Genomic DNA, 23397 nt, shown 5'->3' with positions numbered 1-23397 from the left:
GAAAATTACTGCTGACTTACCTGAGCGTTGGTGCCAACAGTACTGGAAGAGTTAAATAGGAAAATACTCAAAATTGTAGCTTTTAGTTAAGGATGGAAATTGGTTTTTGTGTAGTGCTATGTAAGGAAAGCAATTACATGGTCTGCTAGTGCCACTCTGAACTGCTGTGAAGGAAAGTAGTTTGATGGCTTGTCTCTGCAGCACCAGACCAGCAAGCTCTGTGAAAATTTTGCCCTTCTGGAAACACAAGCAAGGCAGATGTGCTGATGCACTTTTGGTTGGCGGCTACCATAAAGCTGACTTACTGCTTTTTTCTGGAGGCACAAGCTGTTGCGGTCATCTCCTGGGTACGAAGGACATGGGTGCCACGTAAGCTTGCACTTAGAAGCATGGTAGGTTGTTTGTCAAAGCCATAGGAACACTGAGCAAGTGACGAAGGTTCCTAAGAACGTGGGCAGCCCCCTTGGTTAAGTCGGCAGTATCGTCAGGTTAGCGTGATTTTCTGATGCCGAATACAGTGAGCAGTTCGTGATTGAAAACTGTGCTTTTGTCAGGTTTCCTGTGTTATTGTGGCTCCCTTACTGCTAATTAGAAGATTCATAGTGGAAATCCAGAAATTGAAATGAATGAGAATAACTTACTAAAAAAAAAATCTGAATTCCAAGCGACAACATAGAATTTTATTTCTGAATTTAATTTCTTTCTGACACTGGCACTTGGGTAGATAAAGAAGGCAACAACAGTATTGGAGCAAAAGAGAGAAAAAAAGGGGGGGTCAGAATCTGAATGTTTTAATAAACTTCTCCAGTGTGTTCCATTTGGACTTAACTGAGGCAGTAGGTAATGACTCAAACAACTCTCAAAGTTTTGCACATCCTATTCTCTGTTAATCCCAGTGAGCTCCATCAATCTCAGTTTTCAGCTGGTAAAGCCTTCGTACAGTAATACAAGAGTTTTAAAATTGTGTATGACACACAACTGGGCAGACAGTGGTGTTTCTCCTTGGCTTCCCTTTCAAAAATCAGAAGGCAGATTTACTGTCTACAAATCGGAGCATATCAGAATGAAGTATTGATTGTATTTTCAAAATGTGCTTTGCTTTTTTCAAAATGTATAGCTAGTGCCATAAAGAATCGCTACTGAAAGGAAAAAGGAGTCAGGATTCAGTGGGTTTATAAGTCAGCCTTGATCAAGACTGGCTGCCAAGAACTCACTCATCATGTCTGTTCTTGCTGCCAGTTCTGATCAGACAACTGGAAAAAGTTTGCATTTAATGAATATAGTTTTGCTCTATAGACAGAAATTCTTTGATCTTGATGGTTTCTCACTTTAAGCAATAACCAGAATATGATATAAAATTGACACGTCAGCTGTGAAGCTTTCCTTTTGAAGTTGTGCCCATCCCTTCCTTTCATTTCCAGGATTAACTGAAGGCAGATCTTTTCTAGCTGTTGCTTCGGTAACTTTGTTTATGCAGTATGTCTCTCCTGCACTGTCCCAACAGAAAAGCAGTTGACTTTATCATTTTGTGGGATTTTGTTTATTTTTTGTTTGCCTTTTGTTTCTTTTCTGCACATGCCCAGTTGAGCCAGTTGATGCCCGCCCAGCTGCAGACAGAGGACTCACCACACGACCAGGTATAGAACTTGCATGGCTTTTACCTAACCTGTGTTTCTCCAGCATGCATGTGGTCTGCTTGAGTGGAAACGATCACCTTTTCTTTGGCATAACCCTCTCTTAAAATGTAATGTTACGCCATGTACCAGGGCAGCGCTCCCACACAAACCCCCCTCAGCCTGTTTGAGTGCTGGCTGTGTCTAGGGTGTTTGGGACGGGTACTTGCAGAGGCAATGGGACCCACAGACCCAAACTGACACTCACACCAAGTTGTCTTCCCTTCTAGCAGTAATGCTGTGGCCGGTGCAGCAGGCAGTAGACACGGTACCCTGTAGTGCAGAGAGTACTTTTAGTTTGGGAGTGCCTGATAGAAATGTCGAATCCTCAATGTAAAGTATACAGTTTCTTGTAAGTTGGGGCTAATAATTCAGGCATGCAGTTTTAGAATTGCAGAGGACATGAAGATTTTTTGCTGTGATATGGGAATTAGTGTGTTTAAATCTTTCTGATAACTCACTGGTGTTTACTGACTACAGAAATTGCTACAGTGGGAAGTAAAAGAAGGTCCTACGTTAACAGCAATTGGGATACATGTCAAGTCTGGCCAGGTGGTGTGCTCCTAGCACTGTTTTAGGAGTCTGACATCTCTACTTGTGTTTAGAGTCTTAATTCATGCCGTGAAGAGAGCCTGGAAACAAGTGCAGAGCTAGCTGTGCAACAGTGCCAAAGATCATGGGATCAGGGAACGCTCGCACCATCCTGGACTGTCTCTGCCTTCCGGATTAGATTTCTTCCCCAAGAGCAGTAGAAGTATCATCACAAATGAAACATGAATGTGTTTAACATGAATTTTTTAATGTTAGTTCAATCTAGGAATTTTCTTGTAATACTTAAGTTTGGGATTGTTAACTATTTTAATTTCCATCCTCTTGAGAAATCTCCTGTTATGAGGCCCGAATTTATTACTAAAGATTATTCCTGCCCCTTTTTATTCCCCCACATATACACACACGTGACAGAAATCCTTGGTGTCCCTTCTCTAGAGAAAGGATTTTCTCACAGCGCCGCGCTCTAGTTTCAGAGCGAAATGATGTGTTCTAGTCCGCTGTATCAGAGTGCTTTGTTGGTTGGGGTGATACAAATAGTACTAAAAGTATGGCTAGTGTAGGTCATGACTGATCTTTGTGAATGTGTATGGTGGACTACTAAGGAGAGGTAAAACATACTTCATCATGTGACCATTATGGCTGAAATTTCCAGCAGATACAGTAAATTCTGCACTATGAAAATCACATGGGATATTTCCTCAATTTTCTACTAATAAAGTGCAAAAGTAGTACTTTCCAGGAGACTGTGCCGACTTCGTCGGTTTTACCACAAAGTTTAAGTGCCTATGCTCTGCTTTTGGCACAGAGAGTGAACCCCTCCAGCCTGGCAAGGACATGCACCACATTCCTCTGTGCCGAGGGATGGTTGCTTCCCTGGAGAGATTGAAATCTCTCGGTGGTGTGCCTGCATCCCAAATTTCGCAGCATAAAGTGTGCATGTGAAATAAGGATTTTCCCCCTTTATAGAGTGCTAAATGTATCGTAACCATAAACAAAATGTATTCTCTTCATCATTCCTGGTAGACTTTAAGTTCCTTATGCCTTTAATCACCAGGTCCAGACTTCGCAAATTTGTACTTACTGATACAAATTGTGACAATAAAAGTCCATCTGATCTTTCATCTTCCTCTAAAAAAAATTTATCGGTGATAAAATTTCAATTTAACAAAAAACTGATACCAGTGAGTAGCTTCATAAACTAAGAATAGAGGAAAGCAAATGCATGCTTAATTGAACTGTGAAATACAAAAAGGATTCTGATGGTTTAAAAATGTGTGCTTTGAAATTCTTTTACTTGCTAATTATAAATAAAATTTCTATGTTAGATGTTAAAAAAGGAAAAGAAATACTTTTTGCAGTCACTATCCTCTGGGATAGTCAGTTTTTAAGGTTTGAGGCTATTCTTTATGGAAAAAAAAATTTTAAAAATGAGGTTATTATTCTAGAATGAAAAAGTATTAACAAGGGACCTGGAAGCAGATTAATACATGCAGCTGCTTGTAACATTTTGTTTTATTTTAATTGCCCAGATTCTTGTTGATTTCCTGAAACGTTTGCCCTCTTTTCATAGTCCTGACTTTCCAGTATGTGCTTCTACGCATTTTGCTCAAGTGAACAAGGTGGTGACCCACTTCTTCAGGGTGAAAATACAGGTGTCATGTCAACCTGCAGCAGTCAAGTCCGGGAATAAGAACAAGTGAATGTTTTGTAGGTGTTCAAAATCCTTGAAGAAAATCAGCTCTGAAAGGACTAAGAGAAGCATACAAACATGTTTTTTTCTCTTTTCCATTTTATTTTTACCACTTTTCACCCACACAACTTTCTTACAATGATCACTACATTTTTCATAGAATCATAGAACAGTTTGGGTTGAAAGGGACCTTTAAAGGTCATCTAGTCCCGCCCCCCTGCAGTGAGCAGGGACATCTCCAACTAGATCAGGTTGCTCAGAGCCCTGTCCAACCAGACCTGGAATGTTGCCAGGGGTGGGGCATCTACCACCTCTCTGGGCAACCTGTGCCAGGGTTTCACCACCCTCATTGTGAAACATTGCTTCCTTATACCTAGTCTAAACTTACCCTCTTTTAGTTTAAAACTGTTACCCCTTGTCCTATCGCAACAAGCCCTGCTAAAAAGTCTGTCCCCATCTTTCTTATAAGCCCCCTTTAAGTACTGGCAGGCTGCAATAAGGTCTCCCTGGAGCCTTCTCTAGGCTGAACACCCCAACTCTCTCAGCCTTTCTTCACAGGAGAGGTGTTCCAATCCCTCGTTTTTGTGGCCCACCTCTCAACCCGCTCCAGCTTTTTCTTAAAAGTAGATCAAAATCATGCAGGTGATCTCTGTCCCTTTCCCACAAGAGGGATAATTTGGTCACAATACAGAAAAGAAGGACAAGTACTTAGTATTTGTGATAACTAGAATCTTGTTTCACGGCATCATTCTCTCTCTCTCATAAATAAAGTCTATGAGTGAAGTCAGGAAATGTGAAGGTCTGTCCAATCCATGGAGCAGAAGAGCTTTTGAGTAAGGGTAAAGTTTAAAGCATTTACTAAAATTTAAGCCAGTTGTCCAAATCCCTACTGCTGTTGCACTCCACCTTGGCTGTCAGGGGTTGAGGCTTGAATTTGAATCTGATTTACATCAGTGCCAGGAGGAGAATAATGTGGGGGCGACCCCATTTCCTAGTATCGGTATAACATCAGTGTGATTCACACTGGTGTTTGAAAAGGAGCCTAGTGCTTCCACACGTTGTCCTTCCCTGTTTTTAATTCACAAATGGGGGGAAAAAAATAAGAATTATGCCTAAATCCCTTTCTTGTTACCTCTTTCCTGAAAAGGAAGTGAACAGAGAGAATGAAGGATCAAAGAGGAGGAAACTATCTGGATTAGTACTAAGCAGTCATCAGTGAGCTATTTTTTAATATGGCACAAAACGATAAGAGATATATGGCATGTTTCTTGCTATTTATAAATTGCTTCATACAGGGAGGCGTTGGAAGGCTTCAATCCAGCCTGAGAACTTCCATAGGAAGAACTTCAAATAGAAAGAATAGCTCTTTACTTGATAACCTCACTGTAACAGCTTTTTCAGTAGTGTTTCCTTCTCCCCCATGCCCCACAGGTCACTTTTTCATGATGAACATTTAATTTCTTACAGCTGAGTTTTGGGTATGTGTGTGCATGCATGTGTATATAGGGACAGACACGTACACAAAGATACATATAAAAACATGTTTAGATACTCATAGGCAAGAGCTGCTTTTTACTCATGTTAGTTCAGCAGGTCTGATCTGTGGAAATTGAGTGCAGATGAGAAAACCTGCTATAAGAATGGATGTTGCTTAGTATCAGCAGATTTTCGGAAATTGAAGGTGATAAGGAAAATAACCAGTCCTCTGTTCAGGGTAGATGGTATTCTCATGTGTTGCACAGTTGCAGCTGTAATTATGCCACTAACAGCTGTAATTGTATCACTCACGGAATGCCTGTAATTCACAATGCAAGGATTTTATGATATTAACTGAGTTACTTTCTTCCATGTAGTGTGGTGTGGGGTTTTTTTTGCGTTCTCCCAACTCTGTCAGTTGATTCTTTTTGCAAACAGTCAATAATTTTGAGGAGACGTTTCACATAAAGTTGCTTCTGTGTCTCTGACCCTTCTGCCAGATAAATCATAACATGTCTGTCTTTATTATATTATAGAGAACGCTGAGGGATTTTTTTTATACATGGTTGCAGAGGCTCTGTAAGCCTAATGGCTGTTCTGCAGAATCATGAGCATATATGCTGCAATCTGCATGAGGTGAGGGCACAGAGCAGCTTAGTGAATTATTTGATTTTCTTGCCAGAAATTGCCAGGGTTTCTTTTCCTGTCTTAGTGATGTTAGGTCAGTAGAGTTGTCTTAAACCAACTGTCTGCAGCTACCAAATAAAAATCATTAACGGATTTTTTTCCATTAGATTTTTTTGTTTTATAGATTAGATAGTTATTAACCATGAGTGCAATTATATGTGCATATGCACAGCAATTGCATTGACATGCCAGAATGATTACCAACTTTTAGGTATTTTGATTATTCATTTTTACACACATGTAAAATATTCTCTGGCATTCTGAGAAGTAATTATTTCATACTAAGTTCCAATTAGATTCTTTTTTAAAAAAGGTAACATTCTTTCTTGCACTTAATTTCTGCTTTCTCCAATTTGAAGAGCCCTGTAGTCATCCATGAAGTAAAAAGTGAACCACCATTTTACTAACTCCAAGGAGAGACCAGAAAGTTTTAGTTCCATGCAGTCTTAAAAGTACTTACTCCTCAAAGATATTTTATTTGTCCTTACAAAAGTGCGTATATAATCTTCATTTTAATCTCTGTAAGTGGGTATATAATCTTCATTCTTCTTCTTTCATTTCAAAATGAAATGACCTGCACAAAGTCATAGAGTCATATGGAAGTGGTAGTTGAACTTCTATTAAGAACATGTAGCTGTCTACCCAGGTAATAGTTCAAACACTGCATTCCTTTCCATCCTCCCTTTTTATTTTAGACGAAGCTTTACCCAGATAAAGCTGTTTACTACACTTGTAACAGGCCTCAATGCAACAAATCTTATCTTGTTCTTACCATTACTCAAATACAGTTCATGGACGTGGAGCTACGTGTTTTCCTGAATGCAGGAAACCGCCCAGGTCTGCTAGTTTGAACTGTGCTTCACTTGGATGTTTAATTTTTAACTCTAAAAGTAACTGGAAGACCACAGGCACAGATAATACTGTTTCAGATCCTTGCAAAACAAAATCACAAAATCTTACTAGGCTGTTATTTAACCAGCAGATGAAGCAATTACAAACAGTGTAGTAGATAATGTACACCTAATTGCATCCGTGGTGGAATTCATTATATCCTCTTTTTCTTGTCATTCTTAAAGACTAAATATGTGTTTTTACACAAACGCGAATACAAAACGCGAAACGTGTGAGAATAAAGTGTTCCCCAAAATAGCTACTTGGTTTTTATTGCATAGCTTTTAACTCCATATGATTATTTTTTTCTTTTAATGGCAAAGAACAATAATGTTTGCATACACTGCCCTTTTTGATGTTTGGCTGTGTCTGTGTGTGCACGTGCATGTGTGCACATGTATGTATAAAAGCAGTTAACGTTACTAATTAATAGCAATATAATTAAAAGCTCGTCATAGCTCATTTTGTTGGATTTTACTAGACGCTTTTAAGCCCCTCGTTTTGATGGCTAAATAGTTTTGTCAGTTTTTCTACGGAGTTGCAAGTTAATACATTTACCAGTTGAATTGTAGCATTTTTAAATCAAAGTAATTAAGAATGCAGCTTCCTAAAGATAGTATGTAATTCAGAGGAAAAAGCACTAATAATTGTCATTATTTGTGAACTTGCAGTGAGGCTGTTGCTCTCATTTTTCTTCTTTTACATTTGCTTTTTTGTTTGGGTTGTGTATTTTAGACTTAATAGTGAAAAAAAAATAATTTTGTGTCAGAATTAAAGGTCTTGTCATACAGTTAACTTTCCTTTGTATGCTTGTTTTCAATGCAAGAGTAGAGTGGTATTAGACAGTCCATAGCTGTTTGCACCTTACCTGATTCACACACCTCTGATAAAAGTTTTGGAGACCCTTTTTTCTTCTTCAGTTACTACCTTTGAAAAGTGAATCTTTGATTTTAGGATGTAGGTCTAAGTATGTAGTCACCAGGACAGGAAAGTGAATGAACTGGAAATAAAGAGAAGTCTGTTAAATAGAAGGTGTAAATTCTATAATGTAACATGGTAGAAAGACATATATAACCCCATATATCTGTTTGTCTCATACCAGGTATTTAATTGATTCCAGTGCAGAGTCATGCTTCTCTTACTACATAATCAATTATTTGCACAAGACCACCAGTTTACCCTAGTCGGACTTTTAAAAGTCTGTTTTCCTCACTTCTAAGGGAGATAGGACGAAGGAGCAAATTGCTATCGGGTTTTTTAGTGCAACAGAAGGTTTTTCTCTTTCTGACCTTTTTCCTGTGCTAGCTGCCAAAGGCAAGTTTTAGTGAGTCTAATAGCATTAACTTCCTAATACCAGGTGTGTTCAGATCCCATGGCATTTTTGTGGATTGGTGAGTAAGGCCAAGTAGACCATCAGACTTGTCCCAAAACAAAACATCAGATTTCTGCCTGATCTCAAGGCAAAAGATCATTTAACTTGCTGCATGCTGAAAGTACAGCTCCAGCCTTACTGTTTGATGGGAATGGGAGGAGGGAAGTGAATCAAAGAAATGTGGCTTTAGGGAAGCCTGAGCCTGTATTTTTCCAGCAGCTGAGACCACTGGTGAACTTATCACCCTCTGTTGCTCACTGATGTGAAGGCTCCTGACCTGTTCTGCCCCCTGAAATGCTGCTGTAACTCCTGCCCATGGTGTTTGGCTCTGTTTAACTGAAGCTAACAAAGACCCACGGTCTAAGCTACCGTAGCTTGCTTTCACTGGAAGAGGTCAGAGCCCAAGAGCAGAAGTACCCAAGCCCATTATCCTGCCTCTAGCAGTGGTGCCTGCAGCATACTTGCAGGCTTCACCTCTGCCTTATACTCCTGGCACGTACACTGAGCTTTTGGCAGCCAGATTTTGATAGACTGCCAGGACTGGAAATTGTATTTTCACAGTTGTGTTTAGTAACCTTGGATGGACCTTTCTTCTTTGCATTTGTTCATTTGTATTTTGAACATCGTCATGATTTGTGCCAATGAATTCCACAGTCCAGTTTTGCATTGTGCCAAATTATATGTATACACATTTTCTGGTGTTAGTTTGTAATCTGCTGTGTCATAGCCATGTTGGTGTCCTGTATTTTCTTAGGAGAAGTAATGAATAACCATTTCCTATAGACTTTCTCCTTGTCATTCAGTCGTATAGACCTCTGTAGTGTCTGTCTCCTGGTTGTCTCCTCCAGTCTGAAGCCTGCCAATTTGTCCAGTCCTTCTTGTACAAAAACTATTCCATACCAGTGACTGTCTGTCTCTCCCTGCTTTGTATCTTTTCTAGTTCTTCTGCCTTCGTTTGAGGTGGGGTGACCAGAATGGATAGCCAGATTTAAAATGAGGATGCATTATTTATACAGTGGTGTAACGATATTTTCTGTTTTCTCGATTCCTTCATAATTACTCCTAGCTCTCTCTTTGCCTTTTTGACTGCTGCTGAGCCACCTGCCCACAGAGAGTTATCTGCAGTGACTACAAGGTCTCTGTCCTGGGTGGAACAGAGCTAATTTAGAGCCTATTGTTGTGTATGTATAGTTAGGGCTGTGTATCCCTGTGAGCACCACTTTACATTGTATCAACATTGAATACCATTTCCCTTTTATTGTGCACTCAGAATTTGTAATATCCTTCTGCAGTTCTTTGCAGCTGGTTTTACTTTGACTGTCCTCTTTTTTTTCCTTTTATTTTTTGTCAGAAAACTTTATCACGTCACTGTTCACTCCCTTATCCAGATCACTTTACAAACAGCACAGCACAGATCCTTGTGGGACCCTGCTGGTAACCTTCCTCCATTGTGAAAAATGGCTCTGCATTTACACTTCATTTCTTATGTTTTAATCAGTTACAGAAAGTCGTGTAGAACTTGCCCTCTTAATCCTTGCCACCTTAGCTTCTGCCAGAGCTTTGACTGGGGACCTTCTCAATGGCTTTTTGGAAATCCAGATTCACTTCAAGCCAAATCATTGTTTCCTGTGTGCTTCCTAACTCTTTCAGTGGCCTCTAAGAGATTTGGGAGGCAGGACTTCCCTCAACAAAAGACAAATTGATTCTTCACAGATGTATCTCATATATGTATGGATGTGTTCTAATCAGTATTTATAGCTTCAGTGAGTGTGCCACCTTGTAGCACCAGAGTTGTGCTGTTCCCCAGACCCTTGCCTTGGAGGAGTTTCCACTGGTGCTTTTGCCAGCGTGCCTACAGGGCAGCTAGTGTGGCCATGGACAGTGGCAAGCAGCTGGGGGCCGGCCACCTCTTTGGCCACTACACCTGTGGGCAGTGAACCAAGTGCTGGGAAAGCCCTTTCCCCCAGCTAGTTAATCGATGTGAAATACTCCACGTCTGGTTTTTTCCCCCTCCCCTTTTAATCTTAAAAACAAGAAGGCGAGGCAGGGGGAAGAGGCGAGCCTCTGTGCAGCCAGATACACAATCTCATTTTTCTTCACTTCCTGTTGATGCAGGTGTAGGGGCTATTTTGAGAGAATGCGCAAAGGAGAGTAAATTGTATTCTTACTTTAGTTTGGAAAACCAACCATAGCAGCTTCAAGGATAGAAAGTTAAACTTCTTTTCAGGTACCATGTGGAGTTTGTTTCCTTCATCTCCATTTCCTCCTGCATTTCATTGGCAGAACATCATGATTTGTTTTCAAACTGCAATTCTTTAAGTACTTTATAGTTCTTGCATTTAGAAATGGTCTCTCTTATATAGATGTCATAATGTACTTGTGTCAGTACTGGACGTGGCATAAAAAATCAGATGCTTAGTGAAGAGATTTGAGGTCTTTAAGTGCTTTATTCCTTAAAAAAAAGACACTAAGGTAGAATGTGTGGGGCAGTCAGACTGTTCAAGCAAATAACCATAAATACTTTACTGCACGAAGATGATTCTTGTTCTCTCCTTTGCATGGTTTACTGAGAAAAGAAAGATCAGAACCTTGGAATGGGATTGTCTGTACAGTCTAGAGAAGTTCTTGGGAAGTTCTGTTCTTGCTGACTCATAGTACAAAAATAAATCATCATTTAATGAAAAAAGAAATTGCACACTCAAAGGCAATAAAAGGGCAATAATTCTTGCATTGAGTGCTACTTTAGACTGTGGAGCTCATTGGCACATGGAAGTCTTCAAGAATTTATTGAGAGTCCAGAGAGACAGTGGAGCACAAGAGCAGTCAGTAGCATTGAGAATTTTAGAAGAGGTTCTTCCTCTGCATCAGAGCTTAAGTGAGCCCAAAATGCTAAGAATCAGAATGAAGGCTTGGAGAGAGGAGTTGGAGTGATAAAATGCTAAAATAAATATAGACAAGCAATATGAATCAGTTTGTTCTTATCACATTAGCTAGGGTGAGGAAATAACTTCTCATAAACACCATGCTTCTGCGGTGTTTGTACCTCCAAGAAATATAAATGTCAGTCAGTTGGTACTGAGAAGGAAAATAACCAGCTACACGAATACCCATATGTTCTCTATAAGCCAGAGACAGCTTTTCGGGACAAAATATTCATAGATACATATACAGGATGCACTGCTCAGCTGTTGCAAGTCTGGCTCATTCCCCTAAGGCTATTTTCCAGGAGGAATTCCTGGCCTTCTTTCCAGTTAGACAAGTGCAGCATCTCCCCTTCACACCCGTAAGGGGAGAACAGGACTGCAATCTACACTTAAAATCGCTGCAGGCTTTGCTTACTTGCTTTACTGTATGTTTCCAACCAAGCGGGACAGTTACCATCTCTCAGGCAGAAGTCAAGACTTGAATCATATTAATTCTGAGCAGTCTGAAATATGAAAACAAATAAGAACTGTGTGAACTTCACAAACATTTTAATAACTCTTATTTGTTCATGTTTGTGCAAAAGGTACAGACTCACAGGAGTGAGAAAATACAATATCTGAGGTTCCCCACCTTACACCATGGGTATATGTTTTTCCCTCACGGCAGCCTGAGCTTAGGAAGGAGGAAGATTTCAGCCTAAACGCCAAATTTTCTTGACATCTCTAAAGAGGCTGTCAGAGCAGATCTGTCTGCATTCTGTGAGCCAGTTCAAGAGACCGCTGTTGGTCCCTCGCAGCTTAGTTCTTGTGGTGTTTCATGCTGAAAGCCTTTGATGCTTGTACCAACATAGCTGCAGTGGATTAAGGAACGTTTAGCAGAGGAGAAATTTTACCAGCTCATTCTGTGTCACCTCAGTGGGACTGAAACATCAGATGTACCTCACTTTCTTCTCCCAGTTCCCTTTCACATTGCATCACACCTCCTCCGTGTGAATGATACCATTGCCTTCTGCTCTCGAGCATAATTGAATTGATGATTTTAATGAATTGTCATTGCGGTGCACTGCAGGTTCCGGGTTGACCAATGTTAAAACAGAAGAGATATCTGAAGTGAAGATGGATGCAAAGTTCCGGCATGACTCAGGGTATGAAGTTCATCATCAAAAGCTGGTGAGTGAACAAACAGCACTTTCCACACGTGGGTTTTGAGTTGCTGATTCAGTATTGAGCTAGTGAGTCAATTATGGCCATGTTTCCCCTGAGTGACATGGATGTTGAAAGTGCCAACAAAAAGTTTTCACATGAACAGATGATGATTTTTCTGGTTCCCTCTTAAATGAGAGTAAACCTGGAATAATTTCAGCAGAGGATGGAAAGCCATTAAGTCTCACATGAGAGGAAATTTTGACAGTTCCTGCCTTTGCACTGCCACGTGACTGATGTGGTCATATGGGCAATACTTGTGCCACAGTCCATCTGTCATGGTCACAGAACTAAAGAGAAGGGATCCAGAGGAAGGAAAATGCTAAGTTTAAAAAATTTAAAAAAAAAGTTTGATGGAGACATGCAGCGTGGTGCAGCAAGAAATAGAGTGACACCATTTCAAGAATAGATTCTTTTTCTGCCAGAACAGATGGTGGTGGTACACGAAGGAGGCTGAACTCCATGGAGCATAACCTTTCGCAAGATTGCCTGCTCGAGATAAGAGGAGATTTTCTATTGGCCTTAATTTTAATTTGTACTTGGCTGTATCTGTGTGTTTTGTTCCTTAAGGTATATTAAATTATTAACAGGTGAAGGGCAGGTAGGAGCAAAATATTGTTCCTTATGTGAACTGTGCTTCTTATGAACACAAAAATAACAACCAAAAGCAATGTAAGTAAGAACAAGCATCTTCTAAAAGCTTTTTTCAGTCCCTTAATAAGTAATGAAGAACCCATACAGCAGTGTCAACTATAAACCTTTCCTGCTTCCTCTTTTGTAACGGTATATTACATGATGAGATTTCAGTTCCATGACTTTCAATATCCTGATAGTAAACTTGAAAGCTTTTTTTCTTAATATATTCTTAAAGCTAAGTAGTGTTGAAAATTAAAATTAACATGGGACTCAAATTTGCATTTGAACTAGGCAATCACTGTGTGAAAAGATATTCTGCCATCACTTTGATGCAGAGAACTGAGAATTCCCAGTTTGACGAGCTAATCCAAAATGCATTAGCACTAATTTGGGAAATTCTGATGCGCTTAGCTCAGATGGGTTAAACATCCTGATGGAGTAAACCCATGCAGTTTACTGAAGGAAGAGAACTTGCAGGAATGTGTTTTAGACACAGTAGTTACTGACCCTGTGTCACATGCACTTCACAGCAGCAACCTTTAGTGTTTAAGTGGTTTCATACCATCCTGAGCAGTTTGGTGCTGAAAACTGTCCTTACCATGGTGGCTGATAGGGAGTGCGTTGCAATCCCTGCACTTGGGTAACCTGTGTGATGCTTAAAATGGGGCCTTTCCAGCTTTTTCAAGCATTTTATGCCGTACTTCTTACTGATAGGTACAACCATTACTTTAAAAATTAGTAAGCTGTCCTCTAGGTTCTCTTTTCAATTGAGACTGAGCAAGGAGTCCGATATTGCTGAGAAAATACTGGACCGACGCCTCACAGGACACTGCTTGTTTACCACACGCCGTATCCTAGCTGATGCCCTTCTCCATTAGCTTTAATTCAAAAGCAGTAAGCAGAAAGAACTTTCATCCGTGTTTTCCTTCTCCTGTGCCCTGGTAGGATTTACTGAAACAGTCTCCTTAGGATATTGTTTTGAGTTCAGCTGCACATTGTCTTTTACACGCAAGCTTCTGAATTGAGCTGAAATGGCGGTTATTTTCTCCTTTATGAGTGTTAACATTTTAACTGTACATTAAGTTGATTTTCATGGCTCAGAGCGCTTAAGGCCTTCCTCTGTTGCACGTGTCTATTAGCTGGGGCATTTCACAGTGCTCTGGCATAGTATGGTAACAGAATCTCAGTCCTGGGCAGATAAAATTGACAGAAGAAATTATTACTTCACATCAGCTTATGCCAACACTGTCCATTGTTTGTACTTTCTGGTGAATTCTCAACTTTGTCTAAACACATTTCTTGCTTATGGCTAGGAGCAATATAAATATTTATACTGCATGCTTTAATACTTCTCTGAGGAAGGTTGTGTTTCTTAAAGAGTGCAAATGCTATTGACAAGCGGACAAAAGGTTTGTAAAATATGCACAGATGTAAAATAATCCAGCATATTCCTTGGACACAAAACAGGATGGTGAAAACAATCGCCCACTTTTCCTACTTGCTCTTGTTAGTAAAAGCCAGTCCTATTAAATGCATAGTAAAGCATCTTGCTGTCCACTGTTTTGCCTTATCAGTACATATAATTCTATTGCATCTTCTCTGTTTTTCACACAACTGTTACCTCATCTAGGTCCCACATGAGTGTTGTCATCATCCAGGTATAGCTCACTCTGTCTTTACTCTGCAGAATCTAGAAGCATCCCTGGTGGTCACTTAAATCAGCATGCCTGTTTTTGTTGGACTCTTGTCTCTTTGGTGTGAGAATTTTCTCCCAGCTGGTTACTTGCAAGTTTCACTGTTGTCCTACAGGTCTTCACTACTCTTTGATAAAAGAAATGCATCATAGTCCAAACAAGCTACACAGACACAGGTTTATGAACACTTTCATGATTAGCATTCTGAAAAATAAAGAAATCTGTATGCTCCCTGGTTACTCCTCTACAAGCTTATCAGTCATTTTGCAATTAGCTTAACTTGCTTACCCAAGAAAAAAAAGCAGCTCCTATCTAAGACCTGTGTAAAGCAGAGACATGGAGATGAGTCTTCCCCTTGGCCACAGCACTGCTACACCACAGCCATTACAGATTTCCCAAATTGCTCTTAGCCAACTACGAGAGCTTTGTGGTACAGTGATCCAGTTTTGAATAATTAGGATGACATGTGATACTCTTTAATTACTGATACTTCAATAGGCTTTATATTGCAGTGGCAGCTGAACAGGTTAGCCAAATACTCAGTGAGCTTTTTACTAGTCACCTTCCTTTATTTTTCTTTTGTAGGTGTTCTTTGCTGAAGATGTGGGTTCAAATAAAGGTGCCATCATTGGACTAATGGTGGGAGGTGTTGTCATAGCAACAGTGATTGTCATTACTTTGGTGATGCTGAAGAAGAAGCAGTACACATCTATTCATCATGGGGTTGTGGAGGTAAGAAAATTGACTACCAAGCACAACTCATGTCACATGTACAACACAAGTCAACACACTGCTCTATAATTACATTTATAAACAAAGAAACCCAAGGTCAGAGTGGTTGCATCTAGCACAGTGGAATCAAAATTGCCTTATTTTGTAAATGCAAACACAATATAAACCATGTAAAGCTGGGTGTAAAACCACAAAAACCTCTTCTGGAACTATCCCAGACCAATCACATCATAATGTGAAAGTTCATTTTACAGGAAATTTAACAGCAGCTAATAAGCAGATACTGCACAAGAGGAAAAAACTAGTTTTACTGTTTTTGAGAATTCACACACACAGATTTCTTTATTCAGCTTGCACATAAACATTTGAGGCACGTCTTCTGTGGATTGTGCTGTATACAACAAGGATTTTCCTTGTATACAGGTACTTTATTACTTTTTGTTCTCTAAACAAGTTTTCTTTTGCCACTAAGAGCTTTTTTTTTATGGCTAATCTGAAATTTGTAGATATGAGAAACAAATAATATATAAGACTCTTATATGGGATTTTCAAGTTGAAAACCCTTGTCTCTTCCCAATATACCAAGTAAATTTATGGTCAATTTACAGTAGCTTAAAATACCTCATCTGTTGCTGGGTTTTAAGACAAGATCTCTGTAAGTAGAAAAAGTTAATTAATGAGAACTGGAAGGAAGTTCATGTAACTTTTTTTTCCCCACATGTATTGATACCTAGTTTGCTGTCTGGTTTAGGGATAGTACTTGTATTAGCAAGCACCTGAGACACTTACATTGTTTTGCCTTCCAAAACTGGTATTTTACATTTTTGATTGAAACGAAGTCTTGTTCAAGTCCACAGTTTATGTTGGTTTCACCTTGAGTCAAATGAACGTTGCTTTGGTCTTGCTGGAGACAAACATGCTTCCTGCTGCATCTATTCCACTGTCCGGGGCAGTGAACTGTCTTAAAAATACTTGAGTAAGACTCTGTCTTAAGCCTGTGCTTGTGCGTCCCTGTGTCCATGATATGGTTGCCCATGTGGTTTGAAACCTTCCAAAGGGACGTGGTCAGAAGAACACTAACTGTTTGGGGTGAGATTTGAGCAGACAGCAAGCCGTGCAAAATTTTGGACCGTGAGGCAGAAAATAGCAAGCAAGAATCTCAGCTTTAACTTCCATATGAAAGCTTCCAGCCCATTTTGTAGAAAATGTAAACAGGTTTTAGTTTTAAATCACCTAGTTGATAGCTGCCGCTAACAGTTGGTACAACCTGAGACCCTCCTTTGGCTGAATTTAGCGACAACAGAATAGGTCAGGAGACTTGCTAGGTCAAAGCCCCTAGGTCAAATCAGACATTGAAGGTGGTCATACCATTGTTGTAGGACCTTAAAATTTCAGATGGACTTCGCCTGATGGAATGACGTGGCAAAGGCAATCCTCAATTCCTACGAGCTTTCTTCAGTGACAGTGAACTGGGAAATGCTGGACTAGAAATAACGTGCACAATCTGAACAAGTCATTCATGTCAGAATGACAGCATCATTTAGGGAATAAAAAATTTTACAAATAAAACCATAAAGGTATAGCATGTGGATCTACTAAGAATATTACTCAATTTATAGTATCACACAGTAGATGGTGTTGCCTTGTAGCTTTGTGGCATTGTGTCTGCCATTGGCAGGCAGGATTCTTTATTCTGCCAGACTTGCTCTGTGGTCTTGGCAGACTGCATAGCCTCACTGTCTGAGTTTCTCGCCTGCAAGAAAGGCATAACATCTATTTTTGTCCAAGGTTGGTGAAAATTTTGTAGCACTTACTTTGGGGAGAAAAAAACACTCAAAGATCCATATACAATTGATGTTTAGTATTAAAATGTCTTCAAAATTAAGCTGTTCATTCTAAAGAGGGATAATTTATTTAGCAACAGTGCACCTTTAGTATGCTGTGCACAAAAAGCACAAAAGAGCAAAATCACTTGATGTAAAAATAACTGTATGTCAGCTCTAGGTTGGCTGAGTATATTTTAATAAATCTTGCAACCTGCTTGTGTTGCATGTCAGAAGTTACTGTGGGCATTTAACTCTGTGATAATGTGTACAAAGTAGGTCCTGTTCCACCTATATTCTTACTTTCCAAAAAGTCAACTCCGACTGTAGTACTTTTTCTCATTTCACTATTTCTTTAACAAAAGACATTATTAAAAATCCTGTTACCTTTTTTTTGAAGCTCTTAGGAGGAATATACTTGTCCTATTTAGAAAAAGTGTTGTAATAATTTTCTTCCAAGTCTGAGAATATAAATGTTACAAAGTGGTTCAGCCTCTCCAGGAGAAGGAGTGCCACAGTTCAGTAAGTAAATGACCAAGTGATTGAAAATTACTTATTATATGTGCACGTAGGCGCTCCGGCAAACATTTTGAAGGTGGTGTTTGCTGGTGCGCCCACCCCAGCTGTCTGCAGGAGGTTACTTCCTCCATGGCAGCAGGTGGCAAAAGAGAGGTTCTCACCTCTCCTGTGCTCCAGACTACAGCTGACTGTCTCAACTCCTCCTCTTTCAGGATTTCCTCTTTGAAGCTCATTTTCTTTCTGTTACGGAGGCAGCACCTCCAGCAGGAGCATGTGGGGAGAGGTGACAACAGGAGGGCTCACGGCAGTAGCAAAGCAACCATTAAAATCGCTGTGATACTCTCCAAAGTCCATCTCTCAGAGTCCAATCTGCAGGTGTATATTAGGCAGCATCCATTTACTATCGTTTAAACAACAACGTTGTGTTCAGTGCACCTCTGAGGGTTTCCAGCACCTCCTGTCTGGGCTTTTGATCTGCCCCATGTGTGTAGACGCAGCATGTGAATTTTTCTGCAGCGTTACCATCTTCCTGACTCCCTGTTAGGTTTTTCTGTGTGAAAGGTCCATAGGCTGGAGCAGAAGAGGGTAGGTGGATGAACAGTCTCAAAAGAGGTTATCTACCTGACTGAGCTGTTTCCTCAAGAGACGTGGCACTGTAGAAGAGAGAAGTGTCCCGGCAGCACCAGAGTACCCACACCTCTTACATGCTGCGTTCAACTCCTGCCACCTCCGTAATGGGCGCAAAAAGCTTCTTAAAATGGTAAAGGGCTTTAGGGCTTACTGAGAAGGAGATACTCGCGTTCAAGGCATGTCGCTTGGCAGAGCAATACCTAGGACAGAGGATGTAAGAAACGAGAGCAACAGTTTGGCAGAGTCTAAATGGGTAAAAGTGAGTAGAAGAGAAGACATTCAGGATGAGTGACAGTGCACGTAGGTCGGCAGTGAGAGGGATTACCCTGCAGCAGATAGCTACAGGAAGGGGAGGAAGTACCAGCACTAGTCATTTCAAAGGCTACAGGGGAAATAAAAAAAAAAATTGACTAAGACTGCAAGTACAAGCCCCAATAAATCCCTTTCACCTATAAATGCCATATTCCAGAGGTTATTGGACTTTTACTGTAAACTAGTTGTATCAAAGTGGGTCTTTTTAATATGGAATATTGTGCAAGGATGTTAAAAATTCAGTCTGATTTTACTGTCCTTCGTCACATTTTTTTGTAATCTTTCTCCTCCTTGATTTTCTTCCAAGTTTCTCTAGTTTCTTGTCAATTCTTTAATCTCTTCTGCCTTGCACTTTGTGTGATTCTTTTTTATTTATGTTGTTGTCTTACCCTGTTTCTTTCCTGCAAGCAGGTTATGCTGTGTGCTTATCACATCTGCTAGTCCTGAATAAAAAGCGCTGAGTGGGAGGCTTAAGCTAAAACGGGTGACAGAGTTCAATACAGCGTTGTGTGGAGCTTAAATGTGAAGAAATACAGCACAGGTTCTGGCACACCCCTCCTTTGCATCCCAGCCTAGTGGGGAGAGCCTCCTAGAAAGGAAGACGCTCTCAGGCATGTGTTGGTACACAGAGATTCTGATCCCTCAACCCGAGAGCTTCATATTGCGCTTTAATTTCAAGCTAGAAGAGAATCTTACAGAGCTGTCGGTGGGTTTAGCTGTGAATTCTGAGGCTCCCGCTTCTTGATTTGGAGAAGCACCAGATACTCTGGTAGCATGGTGTTTCTGTGCACAAGAACCACCTCTGGCTTGATGCTACAGCAGCCTCTTCAAAAATGAAAAGAAGGGTGGCTTTTCCTCTGCACTTGCTTTATATTCTTATTTTCTGTAAGTGCTGAAAAGGCTACGGGGACATTTGCCATTTTCCCTGCTTTGTTCTCCTCTTCCCTTGTCAGCCATGTTAGTGACAACTTCAGCTGCAGCAGCAACATTGTCACAGCAGAAATAGTTAACGCTGTCAAATTTGCATGGTCCTCAGGGCAGGGATTAGGCCTTTCACATGTTTGTACAAGACCTATATGGAATGGATTTGTTAGGCCCTACTGCTGTTATACTGATGGCATAGATCGAAAAGAAGTGCTCTGCTGAACAGCAGCAGCATCAAGGGATTGCCAGAAGTTGATCCGCCGCATACGGATATGGATGGTGTACCCTTGCCGAGGGAGAAGTTGGCAACCCCTGGAGAAAGGACAGGCGAAGCAGCGGGAAGCAGCCCTGTCCCTGGAGATAGCTGAGATGAGATGAGATGAGCTGAGCGCTGTGAGCTGTGGCAGTGCTCTCACTGTAGGTCAGCCTGGAGCAGCAGGCAGGGACGAGTCTTTAAAATGCGAGTGCGCAGTTGTGCACTGGCTGCTGAGCACGTCGTTGTACAGAAATGTCGTGGGGATTTGGGTGTGGAGATTGAAGAGGAGACAGGCTGTGAAATTCCCGGGGTTCTCCTGTCCTTGGTGGATCAACATAATTGTTGACAGCCAAGCTGACCAATTGCCGCTCACGTGGGCTGGCCCAGGGAAGCTTGCGTCCTTCAGCAGAAAAGTAGTTGTTTCTTGTGTCACTTTTGGAGGCGGAGAGGGGAGCAGGGAAAGAAAAACACTTTTTCCCCCTAATTTCTAGAACAAGAAAAATCTGGAAAGAGCAACTTAAAGCAAGAGTGCCATCTTTAAACAGGATCTCACTGCCTGAGTATGTCACAGGAGGTGAAGAAATAGATGTATTTTGGGTTTGTTGCATAAGAGAATTAGTCCATGCAAATCCAACTTAAAAGGAGAAAGCTGGCCTTTGAATTACAGTACTTTAACAGCAAAAAAGGCCAAGTTACATTACAGAATCAGAAACACAGGGAGCACCGTGTTAGCTCAGCCCAGTCATCCTTCCTGCCTGGTGTCCTGTTCCCTGCCGGCAGGAGTCACGGGCTTGCTGAAATGCTCGGGACTCCCAGCTATGGAGAGTTTCACAATAGTTTGCGAGCAAAAGCGGTTATGTGACTCTTAAAGTTGGGTATTTCACAAAAATGTGCAAGTATTGCATAAGAAAAAGAGATTTGATAGAGGATAAAGTGTTGATTGAAAATGCCATTGGGGAGTTGGAACAGGGACAAGGAGATTTAGAAGTTGCAACAGGTATGAAAACGACTTGGATGTGGGGTTAGCAGTTCATCTGAGCAGTCTGATACACCTGCCACCCACAGAACCATCTCTTCTCTTAAGTATCAAATGAAAGAACATCAAGACAGAAGGTGTCTGAGGAGAGCCATTTTCTGGTGATACTGTAGGAAAGGTGGTCCTGTGGTATAACCTACTGCAATAAAAGAACAGCTGCAAAAATAAGCTGAGCAGCCTGCATTTGTCCCTAGCATGGAAGAATACAACCTTCAGTCTTCTTCCAGGGTATCAGGTAACAACTTACTGAAGGTCACAGTCTGTTCTCACTAAGCTGAGTTATTTCAGTATTGTAGAGTAGATTTAAAAAGAGTATCGGACGTAAGGACTTCTCCTTTGCTTTTTTATTTAAAGGTTAGGGTAAGTGAGCCTGCTATGTAAGACTTCTTGAGAGAATACACTTTCCATTATCCAAAAGTCTATTTTTGTGCTAAAAGTAAACGGCTGTTTTTCCTAAGTTCACTACTTACAGGAATCCACAGGATTCATACCTAATGCTTTAGTGTAGAGTCTTAGTAACCTTCCTGATTTTAAATTTTTGACCATGTAAAATGCACTTTTTACCTTCTCTTTTAAGAGGTGTCAAATACTAGATATGACAGATAGCCAATGAAATAGCTGACAAGCAGGTTTTCTTAGGTCTGTTCTCATAGGTGGTTAGCAAGATAGCCAGGATACAGTAGGTTTTGAATACACAACAGCTATGGAGCTCATACAGGAGAAGTAAAATACCTAATTAACATTTAGAGACTGTTCTCACCCGCTCTAATTTGATGGTGTTTTATATTACTGTAATGTTCAGTGAAGGAAGAAAATAATTTGTGGAGCAGCAGGTATTCAGTGGAGGAATCTTGACTGACCTGTCTTTGTGCCTGTCTTCCAAGTAATCAAGAAAGGTCAATTTTTGTTAAGTAGAGAAATACCTAAACCATTGCAGGCACGTCAAGCTATTTGTCTCTAAACTAAACCAAACTCGACCTTGGAGACAAAGAAGTTCTGTTTCTGTGAGTGCAATGGGATTTTTTGCTCGCCTTGTGCCTGGCTACTCTGGCATTTCCTTGCTACCCTCATTTTATTTTTTCCAATTAATTTTTCTTGGTCTTGAGACCACAGCATCTGCAACAAATCTGAGAGCACAGTATAGACAGAAGGCAGCCTCAGGCTACTTCCTTCAGCTCTCTAGTGAGCTTTTTCTTTTCTTTGGAGATCCAACTGATCCCAAGTACAGATACCAATGTATATCCTAGGGGAAAAAAAACTTACAATGGGGAACTAGCAGGGAGATGTGAAATATATCCCCTTCTTTTTGTTTGTGGAGCTTCAGGCTTCCTGATCCAGACAACAAAAACCAAAGCTGGTACTGTTGGGTTTGGTCAGCTGGTTTTGAAGCCCTGCAGCAAAAAAATAAGTTGCAGAATTGCTCCCGTTGCCTTATCTTCTCCTCCACATTACTCTGTCCGAAAAGTGAACTAGCACTATCCAAGCTGGAAGGGCCGTCTTGTGCAAGTTGCTGTTTAAAGCTGTTTGCTGGCTTCTCCTTGATCGCTGTGTGCAGTGCCAACTGTCGGTGATGTCTGTGAGGCCACTCACAGTAACTTGGAGAGAAGAATTTTCAGAGACAGTTGTCTCTTCAGGCAACGTGAGAGCCTCCAGGTCCTAGGTTTAATCCTCTTTAGTGGAGAAGTATCCTTATCACCTCCCAGCCACCTTTCTTTTAGAGTTTTTTATTAGATTTGGACTGAGCTTGGGACCTAACTTACTTTCCACATTGCATGTTAAAAAACAAATAAACAAACAAAGAAACAAACAAAAAAAAACCCCGAGGCGGGATGGATAAAGCTGTCCTCAGCTTTAAACCCTATCATGTGTTTCAGAGGATGCTTTCTGGCTGAACGCACAATGAAATGGTGCAACGTACGTTGGGTGGCCATCCAGTGGGGAAGCGTGGGGTACGCTGTGAATTAAGCAAGAATCTGACCCTGGTTGTTTTTCCTCGCGACAGGTGGATGCTGCAGTGACACCTGAGGAGCGTCACCTCTCCAAGATGCAGCAAAACGGCTATGAAAATCCCACCTACAAGTTCTTTGAACAGATGCAGAACTAGGACACCACAGCAGCCTCACAAGTTGGACAGCAGAATGATTGCTTCACTGCCCATCGGTGTTCGGTTATAGAATAATGTGGAAAGAAAGAAAAACACTCTGTTTTATTATTTACTCATTATCGCCTTTTGACAGCTGTGCTGTAACACAAGTAGATGCCTGAACTTGAATTAATAAAATCAGTAATGTATTTTCTCTCTCTTTCTCTTTACATTTCAGTCTTTACACTACATTATTAATGAATGTTTTTTGTGTACTGTAAAGA

General features: G+C 40.7%; 1 protein-coding gene across 5 annotated transcripts in view; it reads left to right on the top strand.

The window, feature by feature from the left end:
* The window catches only part of APP (amyloid beta precursor protein), a gene marked incomplete at both ends in the record, with an annotated part of 237102 nt that extends 213968 nt beyond the window's left edge, over nucleotides 1-23134 (top strand). For 3 of the 5 annotated variants that reach the window (XM_082010909.1, XM_082010907.1, XM_082010905.1), the window contains 4 exons: nucleotides 1584-1637; nucleotides 12335-12435; nucleotides 15384-15530; nucleotides 23033-23134. In XM_082010909.1, the coding sequence (XP_081867035.1) occupies nucleotides 1584-1637; nucleotides 12335-12435; nucleotides 15384-15530; nucleotides 23033-23134 (404 nt within the window). The remainder of the gene's footprint in view (nucleotides 1-1583; nucleotides 1638-12334; nucleotides 12436-15383; nucleotides 15531-23032) is intronic. The other 2 variants (XM_082010908.1, XM_082010906.1) reach the window with 1 other exon arrangement.
* Nucleotides 23135-23397: the final 263 nt, after the last annotated feature.

Source organism: Phaethon aethereus (assembly GCF_964289735.1).
Source record: "Phaethon aethereus genome assembly, chromosome: 1".
Classification (NCBI taxonomy): Eukaryota; Metazoa; Chordata; class Aves; order Phaethontiformes; family Phaethontidae; genus Phaethon; species Phaethon aethereus.
The sequence above is the reverse complement of the archived record's forward strand: the minus strand, read 5'-3'. Positions and strand labels throughout refer to the sequence as shown.